Source organism: Balaenoptera physalus (genome assembly GCF_965194825.1).
Source record: "Balaenoptera physalus genome assembly, chromosome: 16".
NCBI lineage: Eukaryota > Metazoa > Chordata > Mammalia > Artiodactyla > Balaenopteridae > Balaenoptera > Balaenoptera physalus.
This window is the reverse complement of record NC_138898.1, coordinates 78,666,174-78,688,016: the sequence shown is the minus strand read 5'-3', so window position 1 is coordinate 78,688,016 and position 21,843 is coordinate 78,666,174. Positions and strand designations below refer to the sequence as shown.

Genomic DNA, 21,843 nt, shown 5'->3' with positions numbered 1-21,843 from the left:
GTTCCTTATAAAGTTAAATGCACAGTTACACTGACTCAGCAATTTCAGTTGTAGGTAATTTTCTTAGAGAAATAAAGTCCACACTATGACTTTTACGTGGATGTTCATAACAGTCCCAAACTGGAAATAATCCAAATGTTCATCAATAGATGAATGGATAAACAATTTGTGGTGTATGCATATGATGAGATACTGCTCAGTAATTAAAAGGAAAAAACTAGATACCCACCACATCATGGCTGAATCTTAAAAATGTTATTCTGAGTGAAAGAGGCCAGACACAAAAGAGTACATACTCCATTATTTCATTCTTATGAAATTCTAGAACAGGCAAAATAAATCTATAGTGACAGAAAGTAATTCAATGGATGCCTGGGGTAGAGACTGGGAGGGGGATTGACTGCAAAGGGACACCAAGGAATTTTTTAGGATTGATGGAAATGCTTATATCTTGATTGATGTTTATACAAATGTTTGTACATTTGTAAAAACTCATCAAACTGTACACTTAAAATGAATGCATGTTATTGTGTATAAATTGTCCTCAATGAACGTAATTTTAAAAGAAAAAAAGGTGAAGCCTTAAAAATATTATGATTTAAAAAAATTTGTGAAGTAAATACATTTTTAGACACACAGGTAGAGAATTTTTCACCAACACCCATCCTAAAAGAAATGGTAGAGTGAGTTGTTCAGGCAGAAGAAATATGATTCCAGATAGAAGAATGGAAACAGGAGAATAAAGAGCTTGGTAATGATAAATAGGTGGTAAATCTCAATAGCTATTATTATATTTTAATCTTATAATAATACATCTTAATAACAATGTTTGGTAGTTTGTTAAGTATATGAAGAAATAAAATCCATGACAACAATTGTACAAAAGGTAGGAGTGGGGAGAATGGAGTTAAAAGTGTTCTCGGGTTCTTCCATCATATAGAAGTGATAAATGTACTCATTTAGGATATATACCAGTGGGTCAAGGATACGCATTGCAATCTCTAGGATAATCGCTAAAAGAATGTATAATTAGTAAGGGGGAAATGGAATAATAAAAAGCACTTGATTAATACCACAAAAGAGAAAAGGGGAACACAGAACATATGAGATAAATAGAAAGTAAATGGATGGTTGATTGAAATCCAAATAAATCAGGAATCGCATTCAATATTATCAGACTAAGTATATTCTAACCTCCAGACAAAGATTGTTAGATTAGATATAAGTAGATTAGATGTAGATTTTGCTCATAATCAACACACATTAAATAGGAGGCTGCAGGATTTTCAAACATGAAAGGATGGTATATGCAACACTACCTGAAAGAAAGTTGGGACAGGTGTGCTAATATCAAACGGAGCAAATTTTAAGGCAGGAAGAGACTTAGGGCCTTTCTGTGGGTAAGAAGGAATCCAGGATGCAGGATGCATGCCATGAAGGTGGTAGGTGTGTTTAGTAGGTAGCAGTCAACATTATCTTCACATAAATCTTTTGTTGACTTTGCCACTGATGACAGATGGAGAGGAATCAATAAACTGCATTTTTCTTCTCTCTCTGGTTGAAATTTTTTTAAATGCTGGGGTGAGGCAGACAGGGATCAAAATGTCAGCTTCTGTATGCTGCACGCAGAATTAGGTAATTTACCACCTGGCCAGTCACAGGAGGTGATGGGCCAATGCAAGCTCAAGGCCAGCAGTGCTCTTTTCAGACAGGAAGAGCCCATAAGGGAGAGAACAAGAGGCTGAGCTATCAGTCTTTTTCTTCCTCCAAACTTACCAATTAGAGATGTGAGTGAGGGAGCAGAGCTACACTAATTGATATCACCCCACGTGGAAACATGGAATCCAAGAAAAGATTTCCTACCACTCACTTTTCCTTCTGTATTCCTATAAACTTGTTTATTTCTCTACACTTCTGCCAATATTGGGTGCTATGAATACTTTAAAATTTTACCAATTGATTGGGCTAAAAATGTTATCTCGTTATGGAGAAATTTTTCAACTACAGTTGTTGCCTGGGCCTCATTTTTGTAAGGTTCAGATTCGGTTGGTTTGGCATGACACATTTAAAACATTTTAAAACATTCAAAAATCTCATTCCTGACAATCATGTTATACAGCTAAGATTGAGAAAGCTCTGACATTTTATTGTGGGAGGGATGAATTGGTGGCAGCTAATGTTCTTCTCTACCTTGGATGTTCTGCTTTGATTAGAAACTTGCTCTATTTCCAATCGAATTCCTCCCTTTCCCAATCAGAAAGCTGGGATACATGAAAATGGGTGGTGCCTGGACACAGAAGCCCCCCCCTCCCAACTCCCTAGCCTCTCAGCTTCAACTGATCTGAGGTGAAGGGGGAGCCTGCCTCCTTCTGGGCCCACCCCCCTCTCCGTATCTCTGCTCTAGCTTGGGGTGGGGAATGCTATCAGGGAGGCTGTTAGGCCGACAGCACTGTGCTGGTTCTCAAGCTCAGGAAACTTGGTCAACCCCCAGCATCCTATTTCATTTTGGTTCCAGTTGTGCTGTGTCTGGCAACTGTTCCTCAGCATTTGTAGGAAGAGGATGAGGTTGTCCCAAAGTTTCAACTTAGCTTTCGTTTTAGTTGGTAATGCCTTTGTTGATTTTGTAAGTTTCAAGCAAGAAGCTTTAAAAATGTCTACTTAGTTTTCGTTTTAGTTGGTAATGCCTTTGTTGATTTTGTAAGTTTCAAGGAAGAAGCTTTAAAAATGTCTACTTTCACTGCCATGTTTCCTGGAAGTCCCTCCTTCCTCCCTCGAATTAAAAAAAAAAGCTCAGAAGTATTTACACTGAAAAGCAATGAATGCTTGCTCCAGGCTTTCTCACCCACCCTGAGGCAACTATGTTTAAACAGATCTGTTTCAACATGTACAGACTAAATAATAGCTTCAGACTTTTTCTTTAACTTACAGATTTTATATATTTTGATTCTTTTATATTTTGATTTATGGTTGTTTTTAGATCTTTGATTATTTACTGTATCAGTTGGATTGGGCTAGGCTATGTGTCTAATTCTATCAATTTTGCTTTATATATTTCCAGCATATGTTATTAGGTGTATCCAATCCATCTCTAAGTCTCCTCAAATGGTTCAAAATTCCAAAGTAAAGAACAATATTCAGGAAAACATCTCCCTTCTACCTGTCTTCCAGATACTCTTCTCTCCTCCCATCAAGCAAGCACTATCATTGCCTTCTTGTGTGTCCTGCCAGAGATATTGTACAGATATATGCTGCTTCTTTACACAAACGGTACCACACTGTATAGATTGCTTTGCACCCTTCTTTTTCACTTGGCAGGATACTGTTTTTCAGTAACATTTACATCTAGTGAGGTGCTTGGATCTTATGTGTGCCCATTTGATGACTTTTGATAAATGATACACCTATGTGACCACCTTAAAATCAAGATTCAAATATTTCCATCACCCAGAGTCATGTTAGTTTCATACCGTACGCATTTCTTAGTTTGTTACCTTGTCTCCATAGCCAATAGAACACTCTATCCAAGTTGCCATCCTCTCTCTACCAGCTTATCCGGTGGCCAAGGGATGGGGCTCCCAGCATCACACTCCAGCAGAGTGGTTTTCTCAAAGGCTCATCTGGTCTGGGCACCACTCCATCTATAAAATACACTTCTGTGACTTTTCTTTGCTCTCTGGACGAAGATTCAAATTCCTCCATGGACAGTGACCCCCCCCCACCCGCCCCGTCCATGGCCTGGTTCCATGACCTCTCTGTGCTCATCTGATATCATTTTTTACTGCGTATTCATTCCGCCTTTCCACACTGCTGTTTGTCATTTAGTTCTACCTGCATGCCGGGCTCCCGCCCATCTCTCAGATGTTCCCCTGTGTTCTTTTGTCTTCAGGACCCTGCTCGTGCAGCCCCATCTTCACGAACTAATGGTACTTATCTTCCGGATCTCAGCCTAGTCAACACCTCCTCAGGGCAGCATTCGTCTCCTGTTGACTGCCCTGACCAGCTCATACCTCTCTGTTAAATGTTCCCCTTTACAGAACTAATTGCAGCTGAAAGTTTACATTAATTTATGTGATCATTTGATTAATGTCTGTTTCCCCCATTCGAAGGTAAGTTCCATGGGTACAGGGACTATACTTATGTTCAACATTGCATCTCCAGGGACTAGCACAGTTGGCACTCTATAAATTCTAATTGAAAAATAAATTAACACATTCAGCATATTTTGCAGCCATTGAAAAAATGGAAACAGATCCGTAACTCCTTATTAATTCCAAAAACATTTTCTAAAAGGGAGGGAAGGAGGGACAGTTCTTTTTGCAGAGGAATGCCAACTAATAAATATAAGAGGAATAATAGAAGGCTTCCCGGGTGCCACAGTGGTTGGGAATCCTCCTGCCAATGCAGGGGACATGGGTTCGATCCCTGGTCTGGGAAGATCCCACATGCCACGGAGCAACTAGGCTCATGAGACACAACTACTGAGCCTGTGCTCTAGAGCCCGTACGCCACAACTACTGAGCCCATGTGCCACAACTACTGAGCCCACGTGCCTAGAGCCTGTGCTCCGCAACAAGAGAAGCCACCGCAATGAGAAGCCTGCCCACCACAATGAAGAGTAGCCCCCGCTAACCACAATTAGAGAAAGCCCACACGCAGCAAGGAAGACCCAATGCAGCTAAACACAAATTAAAAAATAAATGGTTGAGGGAGAAAAGAATATGTGACAGAGATTTTATGCAGTCTGCAAAACCTAAAATATGTACAATCTAGCCCTTTACAGAAAAGTTTGCCTACCTCTGCATTAGATAAAAGCTAGAGAACAGAATATGGAGAAATCTGGCAGGCGTGACTTTATCTAATTTTAAATTTAGCAGAACAAATAGTGGGGCATACTGGCATGTAGGTCCTAACGTGATACACTGATAGAATAACATCACATATGTAGTATTCTTGCCAAAAATGCATAACCTGATTCCAAACACAAGGAAACATCATACAAACTCAAACTGAAGGAGCTTCTGCTAAACAACTGATCTCAGCTCTGCAAAAATGTCAATGCCACAAAATACATAAAAAGAGGCTAGGAAACTGTTTTGGATTAAAGACCTGACAACTACATGTAATGTGTAATTATGATTGCATCTTAGATTTAAAACAAACAACTGTAAAGGACATGATGGCAATTATGGCAACAATCAGGGAAATTTTATGTTGGTCTGTATTTACTATATTAATGTTAAATTTCTTGAGTATGATAATTATATTGCGGTCATGTAAAGGAATGTAGTTGTTCTTAAGAAATATATGCTGAATATTTAGGGGTGAAGTCTGTCATGATGTCTTCAATTTATTCTCATCTAATTATCAAAAGGTTCAGGGGACAGAGAATGAGAGAGAGAGAGAGAGAATGAGCGGGGATGATGTGAAAGGGTAGAAGGGTTTTTTTTAAAAACTATTTTTGCAATTTTTCTCTAGGTTTAACATTTGTTAAATAAAAAATTAGATAAAGAATGAAAACTTCATACATGCTTATATAAGCATAAAAAATGGGTTTAATAAAAACCAAACTGGCAGCATTGGTTGTCAGTCACCTCTTGGGGGGTAGAATGGGGTGGAATTTGAATGAGGCATAACTACTATCACATTCCTTATTCTATTTACTTCTGTCTTGTTGGCATTTGCTACAATGAGAATGTATTTTTTTAATATTTTGTATTTTAAAAAGCTTACTTTTTGTCATTTAAAAAAAAATGTCCATTGATTATTCATGTACAAATCAGGATTAAACATCAATGATTAAGCATCTCTCCAAGTACGCCCAATCCCTCTCACCCCACTTCTGGAGCCCCTGGATTTCCCAGACCCGACAACCAGGCTCAGCAAGAAGCTTCTAGAACCTTGGTCCCTAGGGCTGGATGCTAAGTATTTGAATATCACTTGCCATGAAATCCATTAATATGTAGAATGAATATTAAATAAAGATTCCACCTATCTAGAGGTTAACTTGTAGATGTTTTTAAAAAGTTTACCATGATATCATACATTGTATGTACCACACATACATGATAACATAGTTTACCAGGTTATCATACACTGGGCTCAGGAAGAGTTAACTGAAGGGGGGGAAGGAAAAGGAAGAGAAATAAGGGGAAGAGTAGGGAGAAAATAACCTGATTCCTTATTTTTCAGAGGAAAGGTTCAAATAGGACCTGTTTCATTTCAAACCGTTTAATTGAAAAACATGTTTAAGCATGTAAATTAAGTTATAAATTAGTGGAACTAAATATCCATATAACATACATTCCAAAGAACCAAAGAGAAAAATACATTTTTTAAAAATAAATTTATTTGGCTGCATTGGGTATTCATTGCTTTGCACGGGCTTCAGTAGTTGTGGCGCACGGGCTCACTTGCTCCATGGCATATGGGATCTCCCCGGACCAGGGATCGAATCTATATCCCCTGCACTGGCAGGCAGATTCTTAACCACTGTTCCACCAGGGAAGTCCAAAAAAAGACTTTTAATTATATGACATATAATCAAAATGTAACGTTATTCTTCTCTTATCAGATTGACAGGAGTTAAAAATATAGAGAAAATCCACTGTGAGTGAAGAAATAGGAAAATGTTCCCTTAGTCAGTGTTGGTGAGATTGTAAGTTGTACCTGTTTTCAAGATGGAAACTGGACAATGTGTATCAAAATTTAAATGTACATGGGCATACCCTTGGATGCAGAATTTCAGTTCTAAGCATTTATCCTGAAGTGATAATCAGTCTATTGAATAAATATATGTTTCTAAGGATAAAAAATACTGCATATTATTGAAAATTGAAAGCAAAGTAGAAGCCCATCAATAAACAACTAAATGATTAAAGGCTGGTACATCCATATAATGAATAATATTAACTGAGAAGGAAAGACGCATCTGACTTATTGTTCAGTGATTAATGCAAGTTACAAAATAGTTTGTCTAGTATGATACCATTTATTCAAAGTTATATACATTTTAATTGCATGTATAGGACTCAGCAATTTCTTTCATAAGTATATAACCAACAAAAAAGGCATACATTTGCTCATAAAAGACATACACTCAAATATTTATAGCAGCACTATTCATAATAGCCCCAAACTAGAAGCCACCCAGATGCCTACCAACAATAAAATGGATAAATAAATTATGATATATTCACACAATGGAGTGAGAATGAACCTCCACTGTGAATGAACTACAACCCCTAAAACGTTATGGATGAACCTCTCAAAGACAACATTGAGTGACAGCAGACAGATAAAGCTGAATACATGCTCATGGTTACATTTAAATAAAATTTTGAATCTGGCAAAAGTAATCTATGCCATTAGAAGTCAAGACAGTAGTTATCCTTGGGTTGGTGGGGAGTGGGTTATGACTGGGAGTGGATACAAAGATGCCTTCTGGAATGCGGCAAGGTTTTGTTAACTGACTGAGTCCTGGTTACGTGGGTGTGTTCAGTTTGTGGTAATCTGTACACTTATGATTTGTGTACTTTTCTGGACACACACACAGACACATACACACACACAAACACACACAAAGGGTATACACACACAGAAAGATGTCAGGAAGGATGCTGGCAGAAATGTTAATAGTGGTCTTATCTGGAGAGGGAGTTTAACATTATTTGGCTTGCTTCTGTATAATTTGTCTGTATCAATAGATTTATATACAAAAAAATACAACTTAACTGAAGGAATGAAACTAAATTTACTGAACGTTCACCTCAAGAAGTCAGAAAAATAAACAATCAAAATGGGAAAATGGTTGAATGCAGTAATCAAGAAAAGAGCTAAAAAACGATCAGAAAATATGGAGGTAGCCTGGAAGTGCTTGATACACTTGCTTTCAAATGACCACTAATGAACTTATGATTTTACAGAAAAAGACAAAGTGGAAAATAGCATTTTAACCATAAACCAAAGAATTAGGGGGATTTCTCCTGATTTCACCGTCACAGAGAATGAGTTGAAAACTCATTTTAAAAACAGGCTTATTGAGATATAATTTACATATAATAAACTGCATATAAAGTGTACAATTTGATAAGTGTTTAAGGCATGTATACACCTGTGAAACAATCACCACAATCAAGATGACAAATATATCCATTGCCTCCCAGTTTCCTCATATCTCTTTGTAATCCCTTCCTTCCTCTTACTTCACCTTTTCCCCTCACCCACAGGAACCATTACAGTTTCTATTTTCTAGAATTTATAGAAACAGAATTGTACTATATGCACTTTTGTTATCTGGCTTCTTTACTGTAGTATAATTATTTTTAAAATCATCTGTAATTTTATATGTAACAATAGTTTGCTGAGTAGCATTATACTGTTTGAATAGATCGTAATTTGTTAATCCACTAATCTATTTTTTTTTGAATTTTTTTTTAACTCTTTATTAGAGTATAATTGCTTTACAATGGTGTGTTAGTTTCTGCTTTATAACAAAGTGAATCAGTTATACATATACATATGTCCCCATATCTCTTCCCTCTTGCATCTCCCTCCCTCCCACCCTCCCTATCCCACCCCTCTAGGTGGTCACAAAGCACCGAGCTGATCTCCCTGTGCTATGCAGCTGCTTCCCACTAGCTATCTATTTTACGTTTTGTAGTGTATATATGTCCATGCCACTCTCTCACTTTGTCCCAGCTTACCGTTCCCCCGCCCCGTATCCTCAAGTCCATTCTGTAGTAGGTCTGCATCTTTATTCCACTAACCTATTGATGGACATTTAAGTTGCTTCCAGTTTTGACTATTACAAATAAAGCTGCAATGAGCAGTCATGTTTAAGTCTTTGTATGAACGTATGCTTTCATTTCTGTTGGTTAAATATCTAGAAGTGGCATGGCAGATCATATGACAGATGTATAAAGAATGCAAAAAATAATGTATTAAGATGTATGTTTAACTGTTTTAAAAAACTGTCAAATTGTTACACCAAGTGGTTCTACCATTTTACATTCCCACCAGCAGTGTATGAGCGTTCCAGCAGTTCTGCTTTCTCACCATCACTTGGTATAGTCAGTCATTGTAATTTTAGATATTTTAGTAGGTGTGTAATGGCACCTCATCATATTTTTGATTTGCATTTCCCTAATGATTGATGATGTTGAATATCTTCTCAGGGGCTTATTTGCCATCTGTATATCTTCTTTGGTGAATTATCTGTTTATATCTTTTACCCACTTTTATACTGGGTTGTTTTTTATTGAAATTGGAGAGCTCTTTATATGTTTTATTATATATAAATTTATTTACTTTTATTTATTTATTTTTGGCTGTGTTGGGTCTTCGTTGCTGCGTGCAGGCTTTCTCTAGTTGCAGTGAGCGGGGGCTACTCTTCATTGTGGTGTGCGGGCTTCTCATTGCGGTGCCTTCTCTCGTTGCAGAGCACAGGCTCTAGGCGCACAGGCTTCAGTAGTTGTGGCACGCAGGCTCTGTAGTTGTGGCTTGCGGGCTCTACAGCACAGGAGAAGGCTCTTTATATGTTTTGGATACAAGTCTTTTATAAGACATGTGATTTACAAATATTTTCACTGAGTCTGTGGCTTGTCTTTTCATTCTCTTAACAGTATCTTCCAAAGAGAAAGTTCTTAACTTTGACGAAGTCTAGTTTATTGATTTGTGCTTTTATGGATCATTCTTTTGGGGTCATATTTTTTTAATATTTGCCTAATCCAAGGTCACAAAGTTTTTCTCCTATGTTTTCTTCTAGAAGTTTTATAATTTTTTCTTTAAATTTAGGTCTATGATTCATTATGAGTTGAGTTGCATATATAGTGAGATGTAGGGATTGAAGAATATATGTATATATGTATGTATTACATATGGGTATCCAGGTGTTTCAACAGGCTTTGTTGACAAAACTATGCTTTCTCCATTGAACTGCCTTTGCACGTTTCTTGAAAAATCAATTGACCAGGCTTCCACTTCTGGGTAAGATGAAGTAAACATACTGCACCTATATCTTCCGCTGAATGCAGCCTAAAATCAGAGCAGAATGCATGGAGCAGGTATTTGAGGACTCTGAAAATAACTCCTAACGGGCAGACTGAGGAAGAACATGAAAACCCAAAGGGCCACCAAACGATGGTGAGTTTATCCTTTCTTTCTTCTGGTATTTACAGGCTTGAATTCAGTGCAGTCTGAAACTTGAAAGTGAGCATTAGCACAACAGAGGGGGCCCCAGGAGATGCCTCAAGTTCTGGGTGGATGAATAGGAAAGTGGTTTCCATACACACACACACAGAATGGAAATTCCCCATCATTCTTTATTTTTTCTCTGTGCTCTTGTGCCTCAGCCCCCAAACAATCCTTGGAAGCAGAAGTAGCAGTGGCAATGAGAGCTGGTTGGAGCCTAAAACTTTGAGGAAGGAGAACCATCTTCTATGATCAGATAATATGCGGTCCCAAAAGCACAGCAAGAATCTCCATTTCTTCTTGTCTCCCTCTGTCCTCCCTTGGCTTGTCCCAGACATAAGTGCAGTTGCACAAAGGGTACAGTAGATTGGGGTAACTAAAGTTGCAGCTTTCTAGCTAGAGGACCAAATTAGAGGGTATCAGAGAAGTAAAAACTGCTGAAAAGATCATGGGTAGGAAAAAGTTGCTAAAGTGGTTACTTCGAGTTTTTTATGAACTTTGGGACTCAATTCCACATGAGTAGATTGATCTGACCTTTACAAGCACACAGAGACTTTGAGAACTGAATAATGGATTAGATAATAGCCCAGGTGCCAAACTAGTCATTGGTATCACACACCAGTGTGACAGATCTGAATAGCAATGCAAAGGCTTTGAAAACTTAACTGCAACTGGAACTACAACCAACATAAAATTGGTCAGAACTTGAGGCCTGAATCCAACCAGGCTGATTGCCTGCTAAAACACACCAAAAAATCAACATTATCCATAGTGTATAAACAAGACCCTGAATCACATAACAAAATATTCTAAATGCCCAGCATACAATCCTAAATTCTCAAAATACAAAGAACCAAGAAAATCTAAACTTGCTTGGAATAAAATAACCAACAAATGTCAATGCCAAAAGGACACAGACATTGGAATTCCAACAGATATTTTAAAGCAGCTATCATAAAATTCTCCAAGTAAAGGTGAAAACTTTTGAAAAGAGTGAAAAGAGAGAAAGCCTCAGCAAAGAAACAGAAGATATAAAGAATAACAAAACGGAAATTTCAGAACTTAAAAATACAGTAACCAAAATGAAAACACACTTGATGAGCGCCACATGAGATGATAAAGGAAGGAGCCAGAAAACTTGAAGATAGACCCACAGAAATCATGCAATCTGAACAACACAGAAAAAAAAAGTTTGAAAAAAAAGTGAACAGAGCCTAATAGACCTATGGGACAATGCCAAAAGGTATAATACTATTCACGTTACCAGAGTCCTAAAGGAGAAGAAAAAGAATGTGGTACAGAAAAAGTAAAGATATGATGGCTGAAAACGTCCCAAATTTGGCAAAAGATAACCTACAGATCCAAGAAGCTCAGAGAACTACAAGAGGGTAAATCCAAAGAAATCATGCCAAACACACCATCAATTGATGAAACTAAGACAAAGAAAAAAAAATTTGAAATCAGACAAACGAAAATGGTCCACTGCTTGTAGGAGAACAATGTGAATCACATAACTGTGGATTTCTCATGAGAAGTCATGAAGGTCAGAAGAAAATGGAACAATAATTTTAAAGTGCTGAAAGAAAAGAACTGCTGACCAAGATTTCTGTATACAGTAAAAATATCCTTCAAGAATGAAGGTGACATAAAGACATTCTCAGATGCAGGAAAACGAAGAGAATTTCTTGCCAGCATACCTGCTCTAAAAGAAGTTCTTCAGACAGAAGGTAAATGATACAAAGGAAATTGGAACATTGGGAATGAAGGGAAAGAAACATAAAAGTAAATATCAGAGTTAATGTAATAGACTATATTACTCTTCTGTTGAAATATGCTTAATGGATGAAAGTAACAATTATAACACTATCTGAGGAGGTTTCCAATGTATGTAGAAGTAATATATAAGACAACCACAACATAAAAGAAGAGAATAAAGGGCCTACATGGTGGCAAGATTTCTACTTTCCACTTGAAGTGATAAATAGGGAGTGATATCAGTGAAAATGACAGAGTAGGGAACTCTAAAATTCTGCCCTTACAAAAAAGTAATGAAAAAAACTGGCCAAAAAAAGAGAGAGAGAGAATTCACTATTTTGGAAGTCTGGAAACTAGCCAAAAGCTTGCAGAAACCAGGAACCACTTACTCAAGAAAAATGGGTAAATCTTGGTAAGAACAATGAGCTTTGTGGTGTGTTAACTTATCCTAGTCCCTGTCTCCCAGATCAGTAGTAGCCTTGAAAATGGCACTCCACATCTTCAGTTCTGGTACCAGAGATAGCAGAATGGATCTCACTCACAAAGAATTTAATTATTTTGCTTTATTTTGTACCTGTCTGGTGCCTCAAAAGACTTGACTTTATCTCATCTAACTTGGAACTTGTTCAGTTATAAAGCCACTGTCCAGGGGTCATTAGTTGAAAACATTTGCAGGCAAATGTTTTAGCCACTGCTGTCTTAAACCAGTGGATAAGAGTTGGGGTAAACAATAGATTAACCAAAAAGTTTGGGAGGAAAGCCTGGGAAACTGGATGTTTGGGAGGAGAAGGACTTTGAAAACCTCTAATATATTCCTGGGGATTTAGAAGGCAACGTGCATTCCCAGGGTTGTGGGCATGCTCAGGAAAGACCTGAGTACTTTCCTGAAAGTACTCACCTCTGGCTGATCTTTAGGCTCTATGCAAGCAGAAAGTGAAGACTGAGGCTGAGTCATTAACTTCCTGACTGAATGTTAAAGGCATACCCCAACTGAGCCCCTCTGCAAAGACTGGGAAATTTGTTGGCTCCAAGAATTTAAGGAAATCTCTGTCCAATCATTGGCTGACTACTAAGTTAACAGAAAAGAGACTTCTGTGGCCACCCATGACAAAGAATACAGACTTTACAAAAGTAGTTCAGAGAAGTCACTAAACAAACAAAAACTAACAGCTAAAACAAGTAGCAACAACAAGTCCTGGGGAGAGGAAGGGGATCTAAATTCCAAAATTTTCCCATTATAATAGTCAAAATGTCTAGTATTTAAGAAAAAATATAAGACATGCAAAGAAACCAGAAAGTATTGCTCATATGGTCCTCAGAGAAAAAGACAATCAATAGAAACTATCCTTGAGGGAGCTGAGATGTTGGACTCACTAGACAGACTTTAAATTAGCTATTTTTAAACTGTTTAAAGAGCTAAAGGAAAATATATCTAAAGAACTAAAGAACAGTACTCCCCAAACTGACCTACAGATTTAATGAAATCTATATCAAATTTCCACTGACTTTTTACAAAAATGGACAAGCTTATCCTAAAATTCATATGGAATTTCAAGGGACCCTGAATATCCAGACAGTCTTGAAAAAGAGAACAAAGTTTGAGGACTCACAGTTCCTGATTGCAAAGCTTATTACAAAGCTATAGTTATTAACACAGTGTGGTACTGGCATAAGGATAAAAATATATATCAGTGGAATAGAATTGAGAGTCCAAAAAAATAAAACCCATATGTTTATGATCAATTGATTTTTGACAAGGTGCCAAGATCATTCACTGGGGAAAAAACAGTCTTTTCAACAAGTGGTGTGGGGACAACTGGATATCCATAACGCAAAAGGACAAATTTGAACACCTACTTCACACCATATATAAAATAAACTCAAAGTGTATCAAAGACACAAATGAAAGAGCTAAAACTATAAAATTCTTAGAAGGAAATATAGGTATAAATCTTCATGACCTTGGGTTAGGCAACAGCTTCTTAAATAAGACACAGGGATCACAAGCAGTGAAAGAATAAACAGATAAATTGGACTTCATTTAAATTAGAAACTTCTGTGAATCACAGGACACTATCAAGAAAAGACAACCCACAGAATGGGAGAAAATATTTACAAATCAAATATCTGATAATGGTATAATATCTAGAATATAAAGAACTCTTTCAACTCAATAACAAAAAGACAACACATTTTAAAATGAGCAAAGGATTTAAATAGTTATTTCTTCAAAGAAGACCTACAAATGATCAGTAGATATACAAAAAGATGCTCAACATCATTAGTCATTAGAGAAATGCAAATCAAAACCAAAATGAGATCAAAATCCACTAGGATGGAAATAATAAAAAAATTTTAAATAATAATAGTGAAATTAATAAATGTTGGCAAGGACGTGGAGACATTGTAACTCTTGTGCATTCCTGGTGGGAATGTAAAATGATATCATGACTTTGGGAAACAGTCTGGCAATTCTTCAAAAAGTTAACATAGAGCTACCATTCAACCTAGTAATTCCACTCCTGGGATATACAAAAAGAACTGAAAACATATGTTCACACAAAAACTTATACATGAATGTTCCTAGCAGCATTATTCATAATAGCTAAAAACTGGAAACACCCCAAATGTCCATCAACTGATGAATAAACAAAATATAGTGTATCCATACAATGGAATATTACTCAGCCAAATAAAAGAATGAAGCACTGATACATGCTACAGCATGGCTGAACCTGAACACATTATGCTAAGTGAAAGAAATCAGACACAAAAGGCCACTTATGGTATAATTCCATTTATAAGAAATGTCCAGAATAGACAAATCCATAGAGACAAAGTGTAGATTAGTGGTTGCCATAGGATGGGGAGAAGAGGGAAATGGGAGGTATGGGATTTCTGTTTGGGTTGATGGAAATGTTCCAGAATTAGTTAGCTGTAATAGCTGTACAACACTATGAATATACTATCAACCACTGAGGTATATACTTTAAAATGTTGAATATTATGCTATTCTATGATATTTATGTCAATAAAAAAATTTTTAATAAACAAATTTTTAAAATATGGATTCTAATTAGATTGTGAAAAGTTCATCATGTATACTGTGATTCCTAAAGCAAAAGTAGAAATATTATGCAAAGAGATATAGTAAAAAATAATAGATAACTTAAAATGAAATACTACATGAACAAATAACCCAAAAGAAGGAAGAAGTGGGGAACAGAAGAATGAAAACAGAGTATATAAACACTAAGAAACAATAAAATTATAGACATAAATCCAAATATATTAATAATTACATTAAATATAAAGTGTCTAAGTACAATGAAAAGACAGAGATTGCCAGAATGGATAAAGATTATGACTGAACTATATGCTATCTATAAGAAACTAATTTCATATATAATGATATAGGTAGCTTATAAGTAAAAGAATGGAAAAAGGATATACAATGCAAATACTAATCAGGAGAAAGCTAAAGTTGCAATATTAATATCAGACAAAGTAGACATCTGAGCAAAAAAATTACCATGCAAAAGTAGAAGCTTAGATTTGAGACCTTAGGCTTGAGACCTTTCTCTTTTTCTAATATGGATACTTAGTGCTATAAATTTTTCTTTAAGTACTGGTATAGCTACATGCCACATATATTTTCATTCAGTTCAACATACTTTCAGTTTCTCTTTTGAGTTCTTTGACTCATAGGTAATATATGTAAAAGTACATTATTTAATTCCCAAATACTTTGGGGCTTTTCTAAATATCTGCCTGCTATTGATTTGTAATTTAATTTCACGATGATATTTGAACATATCTTCTGTGACTTGAATTCTTTTAAGTTATTTATTTTAGCCCACAGTATGATACATCTTGGTAAGTGTTCCATATTTACATAAAAAGAATGTGTATTCTGCTGTTGTTGGAAGGAGTATTCTATAAACTCTAATTACATCAAGTTGAATGGTAGTGTTATTCAACTCAAGTCTGTGATAGTGTTAAGATATCCAACCATATTGGGGATGGTGGTGTGCTGAATTGGGCGATTGGGATTGACATGTATACACTGATGTGTATAAAATTGATGACTGATTAAAAAATAAATAAATAAAAAATAAAAAAATATTTACAACTCAGTATGGCACATAACATGAGCTCCATAAATGTTAGATTTAAAAAAATGCTGGTGCAACTAAGAAGCCTGCCTGCCACAACTAAGACCCAGCACAACCGAATAAACAACAACAACAACAAAAAGATATCCAACCATAACTGTAGATATGTCTATTTCTCCTTAAAATCATATCAGTTTTTACTCCAGCATTTTAAAGCTCTGCTGTATCTGAGGTCCTCCTCCCCGCACTGAGGCCTGGAAACCCTTCAGGCAGTAATTTGGGGCAATCATAGCACTCACTTTGTTTCCTGTTTCTTAGGTCTCCCTATTTTTCATTGCCCTATTATAATACCTTGAAAACCATTGTTTCATATACTTATCTAGCTTCTGTTGTTGTTGTTGTTACTGTTTCAGATGAAGGCTATCAGATGACACCGTAATATGTAGGAAGGGAAATGTCGTCCTAAAGGTTCAGGGAAAGAGCCTGTTCTTGAAGATGCCGTCTTAAGAAACAGAAGTAAATTTTAGAAACCATGTCCTCAGAGTCATCATAAGGATAAAGAAGGCATGAACTTTGTGAGACGGGGACACAGAGAGAGCAAATCAAGGTGAAGGCAAAGAGGCAAGCAGGAAAAGGAGGAAAAAGGAAAGAAGTATCTGGCAGAATGCAAGTCCTCATCAGAGGCAATAAAGAGTAGATGTTTCATTGGAAAACAAATCAAAGATTTGATGTGGGAGGAAAATTAGAAGAGCCCTCTCAGAATGCAGAAGGAAAGGACAAAGATATTAATATGTTGAAAGAAAAATGTACTATGTACGTAGGGCAAAGAAATGGAGATGCAACCTAATGGAGAATTATAGGTGGTCCCAAGAAATAAACCAAAACTATAGAAAAGCAGTTATAATAAAAAAAAAGAAAAATTTTGAATTGATTAAAGAATAAGGATGAAGATCAAAGTGGATCACATGTTGCTGGCAAAATTAATAAGAAGAAACTTACACATAGAGATGTGCTGTTAAAACTTTTTTAATTCAAGGACGGGGGGCGGGGGGTATCACTGGAATGTATAGGCAATACAGAACACAACACAACACAAAACAAAAAAAACCCCAAGCCTCTCGGAAGGGCTCTAAGTTGAATCAATACTGTATGTGTTGGTGACAAGCCCTCTAGCTCATTGAAGTCCATGGGCATGGTCCAGTCCTGTCCCAGCACTGGCCACTCCCACAAGGATCAGCAATAGAAACTTTCCTATCAGGCACCAGAGGTTCACAGGAGAGGACGTATCACCTTGATGATGAAAGATGATGAAAATAGAAATATGTCAACCGTCAGGTGCACAGGCATGTGAGAAACACCTCTGGAGACTTTGGGGAGCTTAGGTTCCTCAAAAGTGAGGGGCAGGCAGTCAGAAAAATGACTACTTGGTGACTATTCTCATCACTGCTTTTAAAACTCAGGTCTATTTTTGGTTAGAATGTGAGCCCTGGAGAGCAGGACCTATGTGATACTGTCTCCACTTTTGTCCCCTGTAGCTGGCACAGAAGGTCCTTGTGTAGCTGCAAATGCACGTCTTTATTCACACCTCCTGGGGGTTGTTCTGGGAAGGGGTGGAGGTAGTCTTTATACTGAGGAGAAAAGTCCTATATAAACATTGAGTCCTGCCCAGTCTAGAGAAACAGCGGTGAATTCATAGCTAATTTCCAATCCATAGTGTAGCTAAGGGTGGGAATATAGAGCAGGTTGACCCTGTTGTAACATGATCATCACATAGTCCTCATTTCTTGTGCATAATTGCATCCCTGAGAATGACTTAGAGAAAGAAGGAGGCAAAATGCTTTCTCCATTATGGGCAGGGGACATTTTGCAGATTATGTTACCCTTAATAAAATAGTTTTCTTGTTTTATATGGACTTATCCTGAACTATCTCTGGGAATTATTGATTGTCCTTGTGGTGAGTATTTGCAAATGTGTGCATGCATGCATATTCTCTCCAATATTCCCTCCTAGGAGACCAGAAGATCACAAGGAGAATGAAAGCATATGTTGATTTCAACAAATAGAGCTGGAACAATTGGAGATCCATATGCAAAAAAAAAAAAAAAAATGAACCTAGACACAGAAATTACACCTTTCATAAAAATTAATTCAAATGGATCATAGGCCTAAATGCAAAATGCGAAACTTTAAAATTTCTAGGAGAAAATCTAGATGATCTTGTGTTTGGTAATGAGCTTTCAGGTAAAACACCAAAAGCATGATCCATGAAAGAAAAACTTGATAAGTTGAATTTTATTAAGATCAAAATCTTCTGCTCTGCAAAAGACACTGCTAAGAGAATGAAAAGACAAAACAACAAATTGGGGAAAAGTATCTGAAAAACATGTATCTGAAAAAGGACTTATAGACAAAATATACAAAGAAATCTTGAAACTCAACAATAAAAAAAAAAACAAAACCCAATGAAATATATGGGGAAAAGATCTGAACGGGCACCTCACCAGGAAATATACAGATGGCAAACAAGAACATGAAAAGATGCTCCAAATCATATGTCATCAGGAAATGCAAATTAAAACAACAACGAGATAACACTACACGCCTATCAGAATGGCTAAAACAAAAAACAAAAATGACAATACCAATTGCTATCAAAAATATGAAGCAAAAGGAATTTTCTTCCTTGCTGGTGTAATACAAATATGGTACAGCCACCTTGGAAGACAGTTGAGAAATTTCTTACGAAGCTAAGCATAGTCTTAGCATACTATCCAGCAATCATGCTCCTAGGTATTTAGCCAACTAATTTGAAACCTTATGCCCACAAAAAATCTGCATGCTGATTTATAGCATTATATTTACTTGTAAATATATTTATATGTACAAATGTAAATATATAATATGTATATTTATAGCAGCTTTATTCATAATCACCAAAGCATCAGATGCAACCAAGATGCCCTTCAATAGGTGAATAAACTGTGGTGCATCTATAAAATGGAATATTATTCAGCAATAAAAAGAAATGAGGGCTTCCCTGGTGGCGCAGTGGTTGAGAATCTGCCTGCCAATGCAGGGGACACGGGTTCGAGCCCTGGTCTGGGAAGATCCCACGTGCCACGGAGCAATTAGGCCCGTGAGCCACAACTACTGAGCCTGCGCGTCTGGAGCCTGTGCTCCGCAACAAGAGAGGACACGATAGTGAGAGGCCCGCGCACCGCGATGAAGAGTGGCCCCCGCTTGCCGCAACTAGAGAAAGCCCTTGCACAGTAACGAAGACCCAACACAGCCAAAACTAACTAACTAACTAAATAAATAAATAAATAAAAATTAAAAAAAAAAAAAAGAAATGAGATACCAAGCCACAAAAAGACATAGATGGATCTTAAATGGATATATGTAAATGAAAGGAGCCAATCTAAAAAGGCTACATACTGTATGGTTCCAATTATTTGACATTCTGGAAAGGCAAAACTATAGAGATAGAAAAGATCAGTGGTTGCAGAAGTTCAGAAATCAAGGAGGAAGACTGACTAGGTGAAGTTCAGGATATTTTTAGGGCAGCAAAACTATTCCGTATGATACTGTCATTGTGGATACATGACAATATGCACTTGTCAAAATCCATTGAACTTCAGCACAAAGAGTGAACCTTAATGTATGCAACTTTTAAGAAATCAGGAGGTCAGTAGGTATCCAGGATGGAATGCAGAATGTGACAAATCAATTTCTATTACACATGTATGAAGCAACCTCACTGAAGGGAGGAGTGCTGACATAAGTAACTTTGGAAATGAGTGGAATTTGGAAAACTAAAGGCAAAGGTGCTATAAAGCATTTTAGTTGATAAAGTTGTTTCCCACAGGTGTACGTGTTAACAGTTCTGATACTGCTATACATGTTAGCGCAGTTAAACAGTTAAGTAAATGGATGGTGGATGATAGGAGCTAGATTTCTCTCTGATGGAGTGGGAGTTTACAGGTAAGAAAGGGGAGGCTGGTAGAAGGATCCATGTGGTAATGGAGTAGCGTTGGAGACATCAGTATAGAGCTATATTTAGCTTGATATAGCTACAGATGTTACATATAGAAATATGTATAGATATGTGTATATACATAGGTTAATACCTACATATATTTTTTCTTGCTCTGTTAGCTGAGAGGGCCTAGAAGCAACAATGCTTCAGTAGCAACAAGCATGCCTAGGGCTCAGACCTTGGTTTCTAACACCATTCTCTGATAAAAGAAACCAGGCCAGGAAACTGGGTCAGGAAATACACAAGATGAGTCTGGAGCATCCTGTAGTGTAAGGAAGTAAGAAAGTGTTCAAAACACAGGAGCCAAGAGCTCCCAGTGGCTAAGGCTACAACCCTTTGAGCAACGAAACAAAGTTGTATTGCATCTTTACCTAAAATATGAAATAAATACCCATGAGTCCATACTAAATAAATGCATGATTGCATAAATAAATAAGTGGGGAAAAAGAGACAAAATCTCCTGTACAGAATAATTCCAAATAATTTATGTAGATACTCTGCCTTCATGGAGATGGAGCCTAACTCCTCATTTCTTGTGTAGCCTGTGTATAGCAACTTCCTTCCAAAGAGTACAGTATGGAAAAGGGAAAAATTTAGTAACTTTGGAGTGAAGAATCCTGACAAACACACCTCAGCCAGGTGGTCAGGGTCAACATCAACATCGATTAGACATGTTGATATTATGCACCCTTGGTATGATGTGATGAAAATGGCACTTGACTTTTGTCGTCTTCCTCCCCAATCCCATAACCTCAGCCTAATCATGAGAAAAGCAGCAGACAAATGTCAATTGAGGGACATTCATTTTTTTTTTTTTTGAGATTAATTTGTGTTTTTATTTGCCCGTATAATTTAACTACAGTGGCCTGCAAACTTTTTTGATCTAAAAAGTACATTTTACATCACAATCCAACAAACACACACACATATGTAATATGTATACATATATAAAAATGAAACAAAAGTTTTGCCAAAAACGTCTACCCTGAGTGTTCCTTTTTTTTTTTTTTTTAAGGCTTTTTTCTAAACCAAGGATGAACTGCACGGACACATCATAAGCACCAAAGTCCCCAGTTCATCTTAGGGTTCACTTTAATGAAGTGAATAGTGTTGCACGCTCTATGGGTTTGGACAAAAGTATAATGACATATATCCATCATTATAACGTCATACAAAGTATTTTCACTGCTCATAAAAACTTCTGTACTCTTGGGTATTCATCTCCCCTCTCCCCACAAACTCCTAGCAACCATTGATCTTTTTATTGTCCCAACTGAAGAACATTCTACAAAATACCTGCCCAATACCCCTCAAAACTATCAAAGTCGTCAAAAACAAGAAAAGTCTGAGAAACTGTCACAGCCAAGAGGAGCCCAAAGCGACATGACAACTAAATGTAATGCCATATCCTGGATGAGATCCCGGAACAGAAAAAGGACATGAGATAAAACCTAAGGAAATGTGAACAAAGTATGGACCCTACTTAATAATACTGTATCAATATTGATTCATTAATTGTAACAGACATACAGTATTTGTGTGAAATGCGAATGGGAAGAACCTGAGTGTTAGGTATATGGGAACTCAATTATTGTCTCAATTTTTCTGTAAATCTAAAAGTGTTCCCCCAAAATAAAATTTATTTTTAAAATATGTTTAGTCTCTCATATTGTCTCCCATAGGTTATGTGTCTTGTCACACAGTCACAGGTATCCTGCTGGCCTCCAAACCTGAAGTTTAGAACTGGC

General features: G+C 36.8%; 1 protein-coding gene and 1 long non-coding RNA gene across 13 annotated transcripts in view; one reads left to right on the top strand and one right to left on the bottom strand.

Moving 5' to 3' along the window:
- Positions 1 to 21,843, top strand: part of LOC309646299 — a 181,392-nt gene that overhangs the window by 48,498 nt on the left and 111,051 nt on the right. The window lies entirely within an intron of this gene.
- Positions 1 to 21,843, bottom strand: part of CALN1 (calneuron 1) — a 477,883-nt gene that overhangs the window by 403,735 nt on the left and 52,305 nt on the right. For 3 of the 12 annotated variants that reach the window (XM_082432431.1, XM_082432433.1, XM_082432432.1), the window contains exon 2: positions 3,492 to 3,638. The exons of the other annotated variants lie outside the window; for them this stretch is intronic. In XM_082432431.1, the coding sequence (XP_082288557.1) occupies positions 3,492 to 3,502 (11 nt within the window). In that variant the 5' untranslated portion in view covers positions 3,503 to 3,638. The remainder of the gene's footprint in view (positions 1 to 3,491; positions 3,639 to 21,843) is intronic. 12 annotated transcript variants of the gene reach the window in all.